Source organism: Lissotriton helveticus, chromosome 9, assembly GCF_964261635.1.
Source record: "Lissotriton helveticus chromosome 9, aLisHel1.1, whole genome shotgun sequence".
In the NCBI taxonomy this organism is placed as follows: Eukaryota; Metazoa; Chordata; class Amphibia; order Caudata; family Salamandridae; genus Lissotriton; species Lissotriton helveticus.
In genome coordinates, this window is record NC_136070.1 from 879,542,585 (window position 1) to 879,556,809 (window position 14,225).

At 44.5% G+C, this 14,225-nt stretch overlaps 1 protein-coding gene across 1 annotated transcript in view; it reads right to left on the bottom strand.

The window, feature by feature from the left end:
• Positions 1 to 14,225, bottom strand: part of LOC144781948 (cytochrome P450 2G1-like) — a 528,779-nt gene that overhangs the window by 79,597 nt on the left and 434,957 nt on the right. Inside the window, exon 6 of the mRNA XM_078661039.1 lies at positions 2,565 to 2,706. Within this exon, the coding sequence (XP_078517165.1) occupies positions 2,565 to 2,706 (142 nt within the window). The remainder of the gene's footprint in view (positions 1 to 2,564; positions 2,707 to 14,225) is intronic.

Genomic DNA, 14,225 nt, shown 5'->3' on the forward strand with positions numbered 1-14,225 from the left:
TTCCTAATGAGAGCCCAATTGGTAAACTGTACTTTGAGCGGATAATAAGATGGATTGAAGCGTCATGGATGCCCGCTCAGCCCCCTGTGCGCTGCAGGCTGTGGTGCTGATGGTGGCAGCTTGTGGCACAGATGCCCTCAGCTGTGACGGCTCTGGGTTAGCAGGGCTGGCTCTCTCTTTGTGGCCACCCAGGCTGCCCCCTCCCTCCGGGGCATTTCCGATGCCTGAGCGCCCACAAGTGGAGCAAAACTGTTCACTGTGTCATCGCCTCGCCCCTGCCGGAACCCCCCTCGCCTCCCCGACCCCCACTGATTGCCGCGGCCACCCCAGGTATGCCTCTCCAGACAGCCTTACAAGAGCCGGGCTTAAAACTGAGCCCGGCAGCGGAACCCTGCGCCCCTCCAGCTGGAAACCGAGCACATCTGTGGCCAAACCGGAGGCTGGACTCACCCATGTTGTGGGTGCAGATTGCACCCCTGGGCCTTCCATCCTTTCTGTGCCATGTGCGCTCCGAGCTGTGGACCAGGGCGTGCTGGCAAACTGACATACAGGCCATGTAATGGAACATGTGTGTTGCTCGTTAACGGTATCAGAGCATTCTATGTTTTGGCCTAGCTCGGTCATTTTTATTTCTAAAATTTAAAAAGCAGATTGTAGATGTAGAGGATGGGACAGGGGTGCGCGCTGGCAGGAGGGTAGATACAGTTACCGTGTTTATTTTCCCTGCCTTGTTTATTTACAAAACTTGACTAAAATGCGGATTACGATAAAAAATGAGACAGGGTTATATTACAGTAACAGTGCTTTGAAGAGCATGAAGCTAAGGGAGACTTGGCAGACGGGGTGAAGGATGGGGGGTTATGGACCGGGGTGGGTCGCGGAGGTTTCTATGGGTACAAGTCAAATCCAGGATATTAATGGAGAGGGCAACTGGAAAATGTAGCAGAGGCGGCCCAAAGTATGCGGCAGAGTTGACTAAAATATGCATCAAGAAAAGGCAAATGATGTGGCTTAATGGAGTGGGACAGGTTGTGATGGTATTGTTTCCTTAGTTTGTCATTTTTATACAGGTTAAAACTGTCCTGGCAAAGGTTTCACGTTGTGACAGTTTAATTACCAATTCTGGCAAAAAGCAACAGAAAGTCAACCACTGCAGAGGGGTTTCCACTGCGCAACAGTGTGATTTGCAGTATTTTTAGTTACTTTTGATCTTTTGGAGCTAGATACATTCTTTTTGTTAAAATCTGCAGATTAGGCATCAGATGATGGATTATGTGGCAAATGCGGCAAATTCATAATCATGAAAGTATCCATGCAGGTAATGGCGGTTTTAAAACAGTAACCTAGCTGGAAGGCTAATTGGCTCTGTTTATACTAGAAAGGGGTCTTCTGGTGTGTTTTCTTGCATACTTTCTACAGGTAATGCAGTTGGCATCCATTTTGCTGTCCTTGGAATTATAAAAAGCGGACTAATCCGTGCTTGAAACCCACATCTTTACTACGAGCAGCCTCCAACCTTTATTGGATTTTTTCTGGTTCATTCCCTTGTTTTAATGTGCTCTTCTTATATAGCGCCCACATGCTGCCAGCAGGTGCTTAAAATCTGTGCGGTGGAAAACCTGAATGAATGCACATACAGTTCACAGGGAAAAAAAAGCATTTGCAATGCAATAGGTCTCGCATGTGCGAGAGATTGAGCTATTGGCATTATAAATGACAATGCCTTTTATCTATGTGTTTTGAGAACCTGCAAGCAGTGCGTAAACATGCACTCTGCACTTATAGCCCTAGCTAACCAGAAGGAAGGCTGGCAGTAAAAGAGGCACAGTTACTACCAGCCTTGCTTCTTGTAAGCAACAACTATATCTATAAAGTGTGTGTTTACACACCGCTTGCAGGATTTCAAAACATATAAATATTAGGCATTGTTATTTACAATGACAATACATTAAACTTTCGCAAATGCGAGACCTATTGCATTGCAAATGCATGTTATAAAGGGGATGTATTGCGATGCAATGTAGTTTGGGGCAACCGTAAGGTGCTCTATTGGTAACGGAGTTAAGGTTTCCTGGATGTTTTCATGGACACTACTGTATTTCTGTGTGAAGAAGTACATATTCTTACCACCATAAATTTGTCAGTCATATTAATGGGTTTTCTTCCTTTTACTCTTCATCCACAACTAATGAAACCTGTCCCCAATACCATGCCTTTCTTGGAGGGGTCTGCGAGTTAGAACTGCAGAAATAACTAACCCAAATGAGCTGGAAGCCGACCAAATTAAAGCAACCCTGACCAAACAGTTGAAGTAAGTTGTTATTTGCATAAAAGGCCCTTGTTGTTCAGTCGGTGTAAGAAATAGTGAATGAGTACTGAGAAATGTTTACAAAGACAAAGACTGTAGGAGTCGCAGAGCACAGGCAATGGATGTAAGCGTTGGAGAGAGATACACCAGCATAACGTTTGTAGTATTAGAATTCAAATTTTTTTGTTTCTGTTCAGAGCAGACGATTTCAAAAGGAGAGATCCTGATGTTTACACGCAAACTGTGTTCTTCTTACCCTGGACTTCTGGGTTTTTCAAAAGGTACAATATTCCATGTGTCATGGTATTGGTGACCGTGTCTAATCCACCTAAAAGGATATCCATAATCGTTGGCACCAAGTTCTTGATTGAAAATTCGGAAAACGGGTTATCCTTTTCCTGTAAATGAAGATAATATTTTTTTTATAACACCAACACATTATTTCATCTTTTCTAACATAATTAAAAGCTAACACCATTACCTGTCCTCCGATTTTCCTTGTCACAGTCCTTACTGAGGGCCAGGTTTGTCAATATTTCATGCAATGCAGCAAGACAACTTTGCAAAAGGGAGAGGGCAGGAAAAAGCCATATTTACCAACATATGGCACATTCCTGCTCTCTGCCTGGGCTGGCTCACAAGCTGCTGCCTAATGACAAAAAAGGCACCCTGGATCCATGGTGCCTGAGTTGCAGCCAGGATTGTATGTTTGCAGGAAGTCACACCTTCCTGCACAAAAATAATCATTAGAGGCATGTTCCTCTTTCTACGTGTGCTACATAATGCAGTACACTTTGAAAGAGGAAACAACAAGGAGAAATAAAGATGTTTCTCCTGGTTGTGTATCCCCTGGGAAGGTGTAACATTTTGACGTATTTCAAGGCTTACCAGTCTTGGTAAATCTGGGAATGTTCCTTAATCCATAGGTGTATGCATGAGAACACCCACGCTCCACTCTTGGAACTACTTCCTAGCGCAGAGTAATGCAAGCCATCGACTTACACTACACTACCTTGTATTACTCCAAATTTTCCACACAGGGCCATGCAAGGTAGCCTTGGTGGCCTGGTAAATCTGACTTAAGTATTGTGTTGCCCTTGCGACACCATGCATGACGCAAGGGCAGCGCAATAAAATTAAACATTTGACCCCGATTGAGGAGTGCATCATCCTCAAGATAGTTTATTTCCTTATCACATGATAGTAAATGAAGGGCCTTATTTTGAGAGGGGTAACCTGTCACTAATGTGACGGATATCCTGCCTGAAGTATTATAAGTGTATTAAGATACAATGCATTTTTAATATACATTTGTGATGGGGCACCCATCCTAAAAAACTGTAAATCAGGCTTTAAGGCTTATTTAGTGTCTTTATTTCTGCTAACATTGACTATACTAATCGCCCCACACATCTATTTGATGCAGCCCCTACAGTCCTGTTTTTTTCTTGTCTTGTGCAGTTAATCATTCCCAAAATCAGTAGGAAAGAATATAATTACTATTTTTTTCATTTATGGCACAGCTAGAGTGGGACTTGAAGATTCTGCTTTGCCTCTTCAGTATCCCACCTTATTTTATTAAGAAAAGCCTAAAATGACTGCTGCAGGAACCCTGAACAAACTCAGCCCTCATGCTTCTCTAACAGGGCATCAGGTAATATATAGAGTGCCAAAATCTCACAGGAGCAATATTATAAGTTAATATATTGAATGTGCAGGTGAAGCCGTCTAGTGAAGTTCCTAAGTGTGCAAGAAAGAAAAAGTACACAGAAGAATACCAAGTCTCTCCAGGGATAAAGTTATATCTTTCTCTCAAGATGCTATGTATAAACTGATTGAAAGGGTAATTTCAGCACCTCTACAGAAGCAATCAAGTATTCGAAACTTGACCAGCCCAAGGATGACGACCCAGTGCCTCAGATATAATGGGGTAATTTGGTTCAGCGAGTTAGCTGTTTGAACCAATAAGTCATATTAGACAGTGATTAAGCTTCAATTGACAGAGTTAAGAGAATCGAGTGAAATAGACCTGGCAGAATTTCCTAGCTGTTTCAGTTATCACTATACTATTGTCAAATTTTAGCACTAAGGGCCTGATTTATATATTGGTGTACGGGTTACTCGGGCACAACCATGACGGATTTCCAGTCCACCAAAATATAAATCCCATAGGATATAACAGAATTTATATTTCGGTGAATGGGATATCCATCACCTTTGTGATGGAGTCACCCATCCGCCAAGTTCTAAATCAGGCCCTTAGTTTCCAGAGTCAGTAAAAGTCAAGTACTTATTGCCTTTAGAGTACTCTCTTCCATCAGACCCAGTTGACAAAAATGGCTTATGTGTGGCACTTAACGGTTTTTTCCCCAGAACAATAAATGCTGTCTGTGTATCTCAGGCACTATTTAGTAATTTCCAAATTGTTTATGAAGCAGTACAGAAGGTAGCTGTTAGACCTGCTATCCGTAGGGTGGTCTTTCCCCAAACATGTACCTACTTACCTCCATGTTTGTTTCAGAAATTAGTTTCTGTTTTTCATAGGACTCTGTGCACTTTACCCCTGCACCAATGCTAAACTGCGTGTGCTCTCTCCCATAAACATGGTTTAATTGGCTTACAACTGATTGACATGTTTAACTTACGTATAAGTCCCATGTAGAGTGGCATGCCATATACCCAGGGCCTGTAAACTAAATGGTACAAGTGGTTCTGCTGTTTTACCAAAAAAATGGAACCTGGCCACCTTTTTACCATGATGCTGTTTATTCAAGCAGGCTAAGGGCCAATATATATAATCATTGGTCCTGGCCTAATTTATTTTGCCAATACTTAAACAATTTGTTGTAACAATTTATAAAAATTTTCAAGCCTGAAAATAAAGTGATACACTATACAAATTGGACAAACATTTAACAATAAACAATCAAATTTGATTTCGTTTTTGAGAGAGTTGCTAATCATGGGGATAAAGCTTAATATCTGTGGGGATAAATCAATGTTCATGGTCCCTCTGCAAGATCTGAGCTGAATTTAAATATTCTCCCTCATGGAGTAATGAAGAAAAGTGCTGACGTGTTTTAAATCCCTGTATTAATCATGGGATTATCTTCAGTGCAATAAAACGGTGTAATCTGGATTCTTCTGTGGTATTATCCTTTGATGATTACCGTCTATATTTTCTTACTGGTTTATAATTGTAACGTATTTCAGTTTGATAGTTCTTAAATAATGAAAAAAAAGACTTTACTTAAGTTGTTATGAATGCTACTGCCATTTATATAAATAAGTATAAACCTGAGGGCGTACTTTGATTTAAGGTAGACTGCAGAGAAGTGAATTCTTTATTACTTCTTTGACACAAAGTGTCCTTAAAGACTATTGGGCCGATTAGGATCATGGGCGGATCGCCACCCCCTGCATGGCAGTGGCGATCGGCCCGTGATCCGACCCCGCCCGCCACCCATTTCCCCCCTGCCATATTACTATGGCGGGGGGACCACGGCGTACTGAAAGACCGTCTGCCGCGTTTCCGCCCGGTCAGCGAGTTGACCGGGCGGAAAAGGGTTTAATATGGTGGCGGTGTCTGTTAGACACCGCTAGCCATGTAAATGTAAATGTAAATGTAAATGTAAATGTAAATGTAAATGTAAATGTACAGGAATTTATATAGCGCAAATCACCAAGCGGTTTCTAAGCGCTTGCTTAGGGAACCCGTCCTGGTATTCCCCTGTGAGATAACCCCAGGGTGTCCGCAAGGTGAAAGCCAGGCATCCCGCCGCGAGGGGCCGTTGTGGAGATTAAGCAAGCTATTGCCCAGAGTCGCAGAATGTGAACCCGTGAATCGAGTAGGCACCGGAGCGAGAATTGTCGAGTCCATGGACATTTTAGGACTCAAGACCCCGCCGAGCCGGGAATTGAACTCTGGTCCCGGGCTGACCTCTGCTTCCAGGTCTGCCTCCTCTAACCAGTGAGCCACACTTCTCCACCCATTACCATGGGTGCGGTATCATGCCTTTCCGTGGTGGCATTGCCACCACGGAAAGGCATGCAGGAATAGACTGTGGGGGCCTGTTGTGGGCCCCAGGGACTCCGTGGGGTGCACATGGACAGTTCCATGCACAACATGGCAGGCATGTTGTGCATGGAAGTGCTCGACATGCCTTCCTGGCATTGTGGCGGGCCGTGCTTCACCACAAAGGCAAGAATGCAGGATGCGCCCGCCACTACGGTGGGCGCATCCGAATTGCCCCCACGGGACCCTGCCCTTATGGAGGGCAGTCCCGTTTCCCGATAGGATGACGGTACAAAGTTCGCCTGCCATCCTAATGATCCCCTTACTGTGGTTAAAAGGAGACTGCATGTACGGCGTAAAGCGGAGGTCTCTTCAGTCGCTGTATACGGTTTGCGGTCTATGACTGGAATGCCAAGGAAGTTTGTTCATATTACTGTTTTTGCTAAATCACGAAATCTTATTTGTTTTGTTAACACTAAATATCCATTTTTTGGGTTGGTGCATTGTTCCTTTCAGGTGTCTTCTTCACAAGCAAGCTCGCTGCCTGTTCAGTTTGTTTCTTTATTTCCGGTTACAGCACATATTTGAAAGTAGTTTCCATTCTCTCGTCAGGAAGTGCTTCATTTGTGATTGCTGGGAGATGTAGTTTAGTGTTAAGATGAGTGACTAACCCATGTTTGCCAGAATTACACACCTTCCATGTGCTGGTGTGAAACTGGCTCATTATACCACAATCATGACGTTGAACTGACATTCATCACATTTTTCATGGTTTTGAAATCATTGAGGCATAGCTTTGGACAGTTCTGACATTTCATTTAACCCTTTCTGGGTACAGTTGAATAACAAAATGAGGTATACCTCCTTTTGTAATAATATGGTTTCCACGTTGCCACCTCGGGTGGTTGTTTTTGTGCCAATAGCACTGTCCATAAAAAATCTCTTTCTGAGTGCTTTTTTCGACAAAATGAGAAACCAATGGGGCTGTCAGGACCTGCTTTTTAATCCTGGAATGATGTTGCAATATCATTTGATTTACTTATTGATTCGTTTTCCATATATATAAGTTAGAGCAAGGACATTTGATTGCATAAACTCTGTTTTTTGTCTTACAGTTAGAGAACTCTTTGTGTGTCCATTTAGTTGAATCATGTGTGAATTCTGTGCCTTCAACGGTGTTGTCACAACCAGAACAATTGCACATTTATGGTGGCCCTCAATGGGTCTCATGTTCCATTGTGCACTTAGGTCTTTCCTCTGTGTTTGTGGTGCCAGATCTGCCTGTATTAAGTTTTGACCTATACTTTTGCCTTTTTTCATTGCAAGCAGTGGTCTTCCTAGTGTGCATTCGAGTTGAGAAAGGAGATGCCAATTTGTCAGAATTATCTGGCAAACTTTGTTGGTATGTGGGCTGAATGTGGTAACGCAAACTAATTTGTCCATTGGTTTCTTAAGTTTTTTTGTTAATAATTCTTCCTGTGGCGTATACCATGCTCGTTTAGTTGCATGTTTGAGCAGTTTTCTGGGGTAGCTCTGCATTGATCATGAAATGTTCTTTTCTGGCACAGTTTCTTTGAATTCGTAGTAGCTGGCCATTCACTAGGTCAGTGATACTCAAAGTACGGCCCGGGGGCCACTTGAGGCCCTTTTGACCTTTACATGCGGCCCCTGGTGAACAGCAGCATGAGCTACTGTTTAGTTGCTGAACACTAAAATTCAGAAAACAAGTGTTAAATAAACAGGCAAGCATTTATCAACCTGCAAATAAATGCTTTCACGTTTATTTAACATTCTTTGAACCCTCCTCACACAATACCTGACTCACCAAGACTCCCTGCCGCCACCCTGCTGGCATCAGTGCTGCCCTCTGACACACCATAGACCGTACTTTGTGGCCCCAGGGCAAATGTTTGCGAGTACCTATGCACTAGGTTATCCCTTAGGTTCCTTGGGTGAGAACTTTGATAGTGTAAAAGTGTGTTCCTGTCGGTGGGTTTACGGTGCAAAGTGGTCATCAATTTTTGTTCAAAAGGGATTACTTCTACATCCAAGAAAATCAAAGATGTTTGACTTTTTGTGATGCTGAACTCAGTTCAGTTCAGTTCAGTTCATAAATCTTTATTCGAATTCCAAGAATTCATAAAAGCACATACACAAATTTACAGTATTATTATGAAATCCATATAAAAATATTTAAGTCATGCAGGCATCAGACAAATGTTACAAGTTATTAAACAGAGAGAAGTCAAGGACTGTCCATCATTTTGCGTGCTCGCACAACGATTCTCAAAAAAGTGCTAGTGCAACAAATTATTTCTTTGTTGTCCAGGGAAAGCAGCAGTTGATAAGATTCCCCCACGGTAATTGGTCTATGTTTTTTAAAAAGGAGAATTAAAAAACATTTTACATATTTTAGGTAATAATTACAAACTAAGAAAAAGTGCAGATCAGTTTGTACACTCACCAGGAGCGGGCGATGTTACATTTGTTAATAACCAAATTAAGATTCAAACATTGTTCTACTGTCCCAATCCTGCTTCTAAAACCCAATTGGCATGGGGATAAAATGCTACTTTCCTCTGTCCAGTCTTAAATTCTATTGTAAATGACATGGCCCAAAATCTTTAGGGTGTTATTCAGCAGGGAGATCGGTCTGTAGTTAACCGGTTCCGATCTGTCACCCTTTTTGTATATTGGGACGATTACGCTTGTCACCCATGTGTCAGGCATGGGTGCTTGGGGTAAACTGTTAAATACATTCAGGAGGACTGGGGCCCATAATTCCGGTTTCCACTTTATAATATCTGTGGGCAACCCATTAGGTCCAGGAGCCTTGTTGCCAAGGCTCTGTGCAATCGCCTCGTCTACCTCCACCAGTGTTATCTGTAGATTGCCTGGATGCCCCTGCACATAGTGATCTAAACTCTGTGATGGCAAGGCAAAGATTTTGGAAAAATGGTTTTCCCATGAGCTACTAGAAATAGTACAGCTGACAGGTGCTAACTGTTGGCCCATATTGCGTAAATATCTTACTGTGGACCAGAATGAGTTACCAGTGTTCCCCCCTGCTGTTTCCCCAAGGGCTTCCCATCGTTCGCTCAGAAGGGTGCCCTTCCGCTCATTTATTGCAGTTTTGTAAACTTTCCTAGCTAAGCTAATGTCTGCCCTGCTTCTTGGTTTGGCTGTTAGAGCCTTACGCAGACTCCTATTAGCCTCCGAACAGTTGTGGTCAAACCATCTTGGGTCTTTTAGGCCCTGACAAAGTGGCACTGATAATAGAGATCTAATCACCGAACAGAGTTTAGTGAAGTCTTGGATTACGCTGGAACAAGGGGCTCTAGTCGATAGGCATGAGGTAATCAAGTTCAAATGCCCTTCTAATAAAGTCTCAGTTATTGTCCCACTGTCCACCCCCCTCCACTTTAATCTTAGTTTGTCTGTCGATGGAGTTATGTTTCTCGCCCCTTGAACAGTAACATACACGGGGAAGGGTGCTAATCTTAGTACCACTGTCAATGGATTGTGGTCCCCAAAATCTGTTACGAGGACCTCTTTGGCCAATAGGCAGTCTGCGAGGCAGGGAGAGACAAAGATAAAGTCAATAATAGAAGCACTATCCCTTCCTCTGAATGTCGGTACCAACTGGTTTGTAGAGGGTAAGCCTAAGTTCATTACATTGCTAAGGATGTGTTCACTAAGAAAGGAATCTAGTTCCAGCCCACTCCGTACAGCTGGGTCTACCTGTCGTGTACCTGTGCCTTGAGTGTCTGTTGGTAGCTTAGCATTAAAGTCCCCCCCCAAAAGAATCCCCATACGTTCGCCTGAGCCTTGGACTTTCTCTAGTTTTGAAATAATTTTAAAAAGCGCGGAGAAGTTCCTATTTGGGGCAGAGTGGAAATCATTATTGTAAAAGTTTATTAAGTAGAAGGGAACACGTTGTTTGTATTCTATTAGTTGTATGTTGGGACTATTGTATGTATTATCTTAAAGCTCCCTCCTGATGCTATGCTGATCCCAATAAATAAACCCCCAACTGCACGGCCAAAATTTGGCTTAGATGCTACTAAACTAAAATAATGGAAGCCTTCTATGTGCAGATCATGTGTAGCCCAAGTCTCCTGGAACATTGTTATGTCCTGGGAAGATAATATACGTAGCCAATCTATATCGGCTAGTCTTGGTTTAAGGCCAGCAACATTGCAGCTCAGAATTCGAAGATCAGAATCATTTTTACTTCCATTGTTGTTAAGGGAGTCCTTAGCTATTGTTCCAACCCTGGTTCTCACATGGCTAGCACCACCCTCTGCCTGCCCCTTATGATCAGCAGGGATTATTGACTGCATATTACACAATTCCAGGGCTTCCAGTTCCTTGCTAATAGCAATTGGACGGATGGGTTATGAATCCCCCGGTATATTGTCATTTGCCAACCTATCTGGCAGTCAGTCCTGTGCATCCAGGTTCGAGAGAGCCATATCAAACCGGTTGTATGTTGGCACGTTGAACTCATACCTCCCCTGGTTGTGTACAATAGCTGGAGGTTCGCGTCTACACACAGGTAACAGAGGGGGGTTCAGATAAAAGAAGCCCAATGGTAGAATTTGTATACCTTCCCTGCCCATGTGCCTTGTCCCCGCTCTCTCTAAAATACTTTGTACTACTTCTGGAGACCCAAAATTCAGTATTATACAATCCCCTCTGCTAGTTTTGTTCGATGTCCCTATCCAGGGGACCCTTCTAGCCATTTTGAAATCCTGAAACAGGCAACTGCCCAGCCCTGTCTTGTCATCCAATAAGTGGAGTGCCCTATTTCTTAGTGAACTCCAAGGCTTCACTATATTAGGTGCTATTGGTGGTACATTTGAGAGGACGATAACATAGGGTGTACATTCGGGGGGCAAGTTGAGATGTCCCTTGCTATTAATAGTTTGGGCGGTAGTAGTTGAATTGCCCTTGTTCAAGCCCCTATTATTTCCCCCACTTATTACTCCTCCTCTATTGATGAGATTGCATGATATTGAATTTGTACCATTGGTGTGCGATGTAGGAACATGTGTGCCTATTCTGGTAATATCATCATTTGCTGTTGGTGGCTGATTAGAAACAGGTACCGTGCATGTGGAGAAGCGTGGCTCAGTGGTTAGAGGCGGCAGACCTGGAAGCTGAGATCGACCGTGGACCAGGGTTTGATTCCCCGCCTCGGCGGGTCTCGGGCTCAAAATTCCACGGACTCGACAATTCTCGCTCTGGTGCCTACTCAACTCACGGGGTCACACTCTGCGACTCTGGGCAATAGCTTGCTTAATCTCCACTTCGGCCCCTCGCGGCGGGATGCCTGGCTTTCACCTTGTGGACACCCTGCCGGGGTTTCTCACAGGGGAATACCAGGACGGGTTCCCTAAGCAAGCGCCGGGACGCTTACGGGCAGCTGTGCGCTTTACAAGTCCAGCACATTTACATTTACATTTACATTACATTTACATTTACATGTACTTGACCCCCCACCCCCCATCCCCCGGGCTGCTAAGGTTCCATTATGGAATAACTAGAATGGGTGGGGAGTTTTTGCTCGATAATATTTAATCTTGAACTAATGTCTGCCAGTTTATTTAACAATGGGTTTAGCAGCGCAATAAGTTTATCTTCTAACTTAGTTAATAACCCATCTCCCAAATCAGTTTGGGGTTGATTGCATTGACATTGACATACAGAAACATGTGGGCTAGTGGGGCTAATAATAGTTACCTCATCAGAGGGGCCTGTCTTTCCTCGCGTAGAGTCTTTAGTTTTGGCTACTTTACTAGTTGGTTGGATTGTGATGGGTGGACCCCTCGCCTTCCTTTTCTGTGTTGTGGTCAAGGCAGTTCTCCCCCCAACCTGGTGTTGTTGTGTGGATCGTGTTACAATTTGGGGTGGGGGTGATAGAGACGATAAAGTGACGGTAGTTCCTACAGCTATAGTTGGTAAATCTGCAATTGCCGTCACGGGCTCAGAAGACCCAATAGTCAAGTGGTTGGTACTGGCCAGGCTACATTTGGCTAGATTTGGTGGATTTAAAAGGAGTCCACCCATGGGGGTTTCCATAGACACTCGACGTGTCTCCATTGATAGCCTTCTTTCCGTGAGTTCAATCTCATGGTTTAGAAGCGATTCTGCCCTGATAATAAAGCCGTCAAGGGTACCCACAACCCCATGGCCCCCGGGGCCCCCAACCCCCTTACGGATACTCATAATACAGCCGAGAGTACTCAACAAGGTACAGAAGTGTCAAACAGTTTGCAGTAGATAGTAGGAGCAAATGTCACTGACCTCATTAGCAAAAAGCAACAGAGTCTAATGTTCCAGTTAAAAGGGGGGTGGCCCAGCCCTGCCTTTTCCTGGCTTTGACGGGCGCAGACGGGCCAGCCCTTGGCCCGGGCTTTGACCGGGCGAGCCCACGCACGTCCCATGGTGCGGGGGCCCTGTTAGTTTTTAAGGTCCCGGGGGGGCGGGGCAACTGCTTCGCGCCTCTCGTGAGACCGGGCTGCCCCCTGGATGGTGTAGTCAGGGCAGTGCGCGGTCCGCGGGTCTCACAGGGCGCGAGAAGCAGGCAGGTACCCCCTCACGACGATAAACAACAATCCCCCAAAGATAGCAAGGAGGGGCGGCAGCTGGATTGAGTACAGTTGAGATTGCAGGGCAAATGTTCCAAAAAGCGTCCCGCGGTGCGTGTGCCCGCGTTTGTTTTAAAGGTCCCGGGGGGCGGGGCAACTGCTTCGCGCCTCTCGCGAGACCGCGCTGCCCCCTGGATGGTTTAGTCAGGGCAGTGCGTGGTCCGCGGGTCTCACAGGGCGCGAGAAGCAGGCAGGCACCCCCTCACGCCGGCAAACAACAATCCCCCAAAGATAGCAAGGAGGGGCGGCAGCTGGACTGAGTACAGGTGAGATGGCAGGGCAAATTTTCCCAAAAATATCCCATGGTGCGGGGGCCTGCGTTTGTTTTAAAGGTCCCGGGGGAGGGGCAACTGCTTCGCGCCTCTCGCGAAACCGCGCTGCCCTCTGTATGGTGTAGTCAGGGCAGTGCGCGGTCCGCGGGTCTCACAGGGCGCGAGTAGCAGGCAGGCACCCCCTCACGCCGGCAAACAACAATCCCCAAATATAGCAAGGAGGGGCGGCAGCTGGACTGAGAACAGGTGAGATTGCAGGGCAAATGTTCCAAAATGCTGAACTCAATATCATGATGTCTTGTGTTAAGCCATCCATGGATATGTGGAAGTTCATCTTCTGTCCCATTCCAAAGGCACTAGACATCATCTATATATCGGTACCATTGTTGGATCTGTTTACCAAATGGATTATTGTTGATGATGAACTTGTCCTCAAAACGGGCCATAAACAACACTGCCATTTCTGGGGCGAAGGGACATCCCATCGCAGTCCCTTTTGTCTGCATAAAGAATGTTCCATCAAATCTAAAGTAATTTTTCTTTAGGGAAATTTCAGTCAATTGTAGTATGAACTCAATAGGTACTCTTTGGGGGCTTTTTATGGTTTCTAAATAGTATTCCATGGTTTGCAAAGCTTCTTCTTGTGGAATCTGAGTATACAAAGAAACAACGTGAAATGTTACCTTCAAGATCGAATTGATGACCTTCTATCTTGGTTATAAAATCCATTGTGTCTCTTATGTGAGATGGTACTTGCTCAACAAATGGTTTTAGAAAGTCATCTACGTACTTTGCAATTGGTTGCAGCACTGAATCACAACCGAAGACGATTGATCTTCCTGGTGGTTGTGTGAGGCACTTATGAATTTTCTGTAGAAAGTAAATAACAGGAATCCTTGGATGACTTGTGTTGAGGAATTCAAATTCCTTTGGACCTAAAATTCCTTGTTCAAGTCCAGTTTATGATTTATTAGACA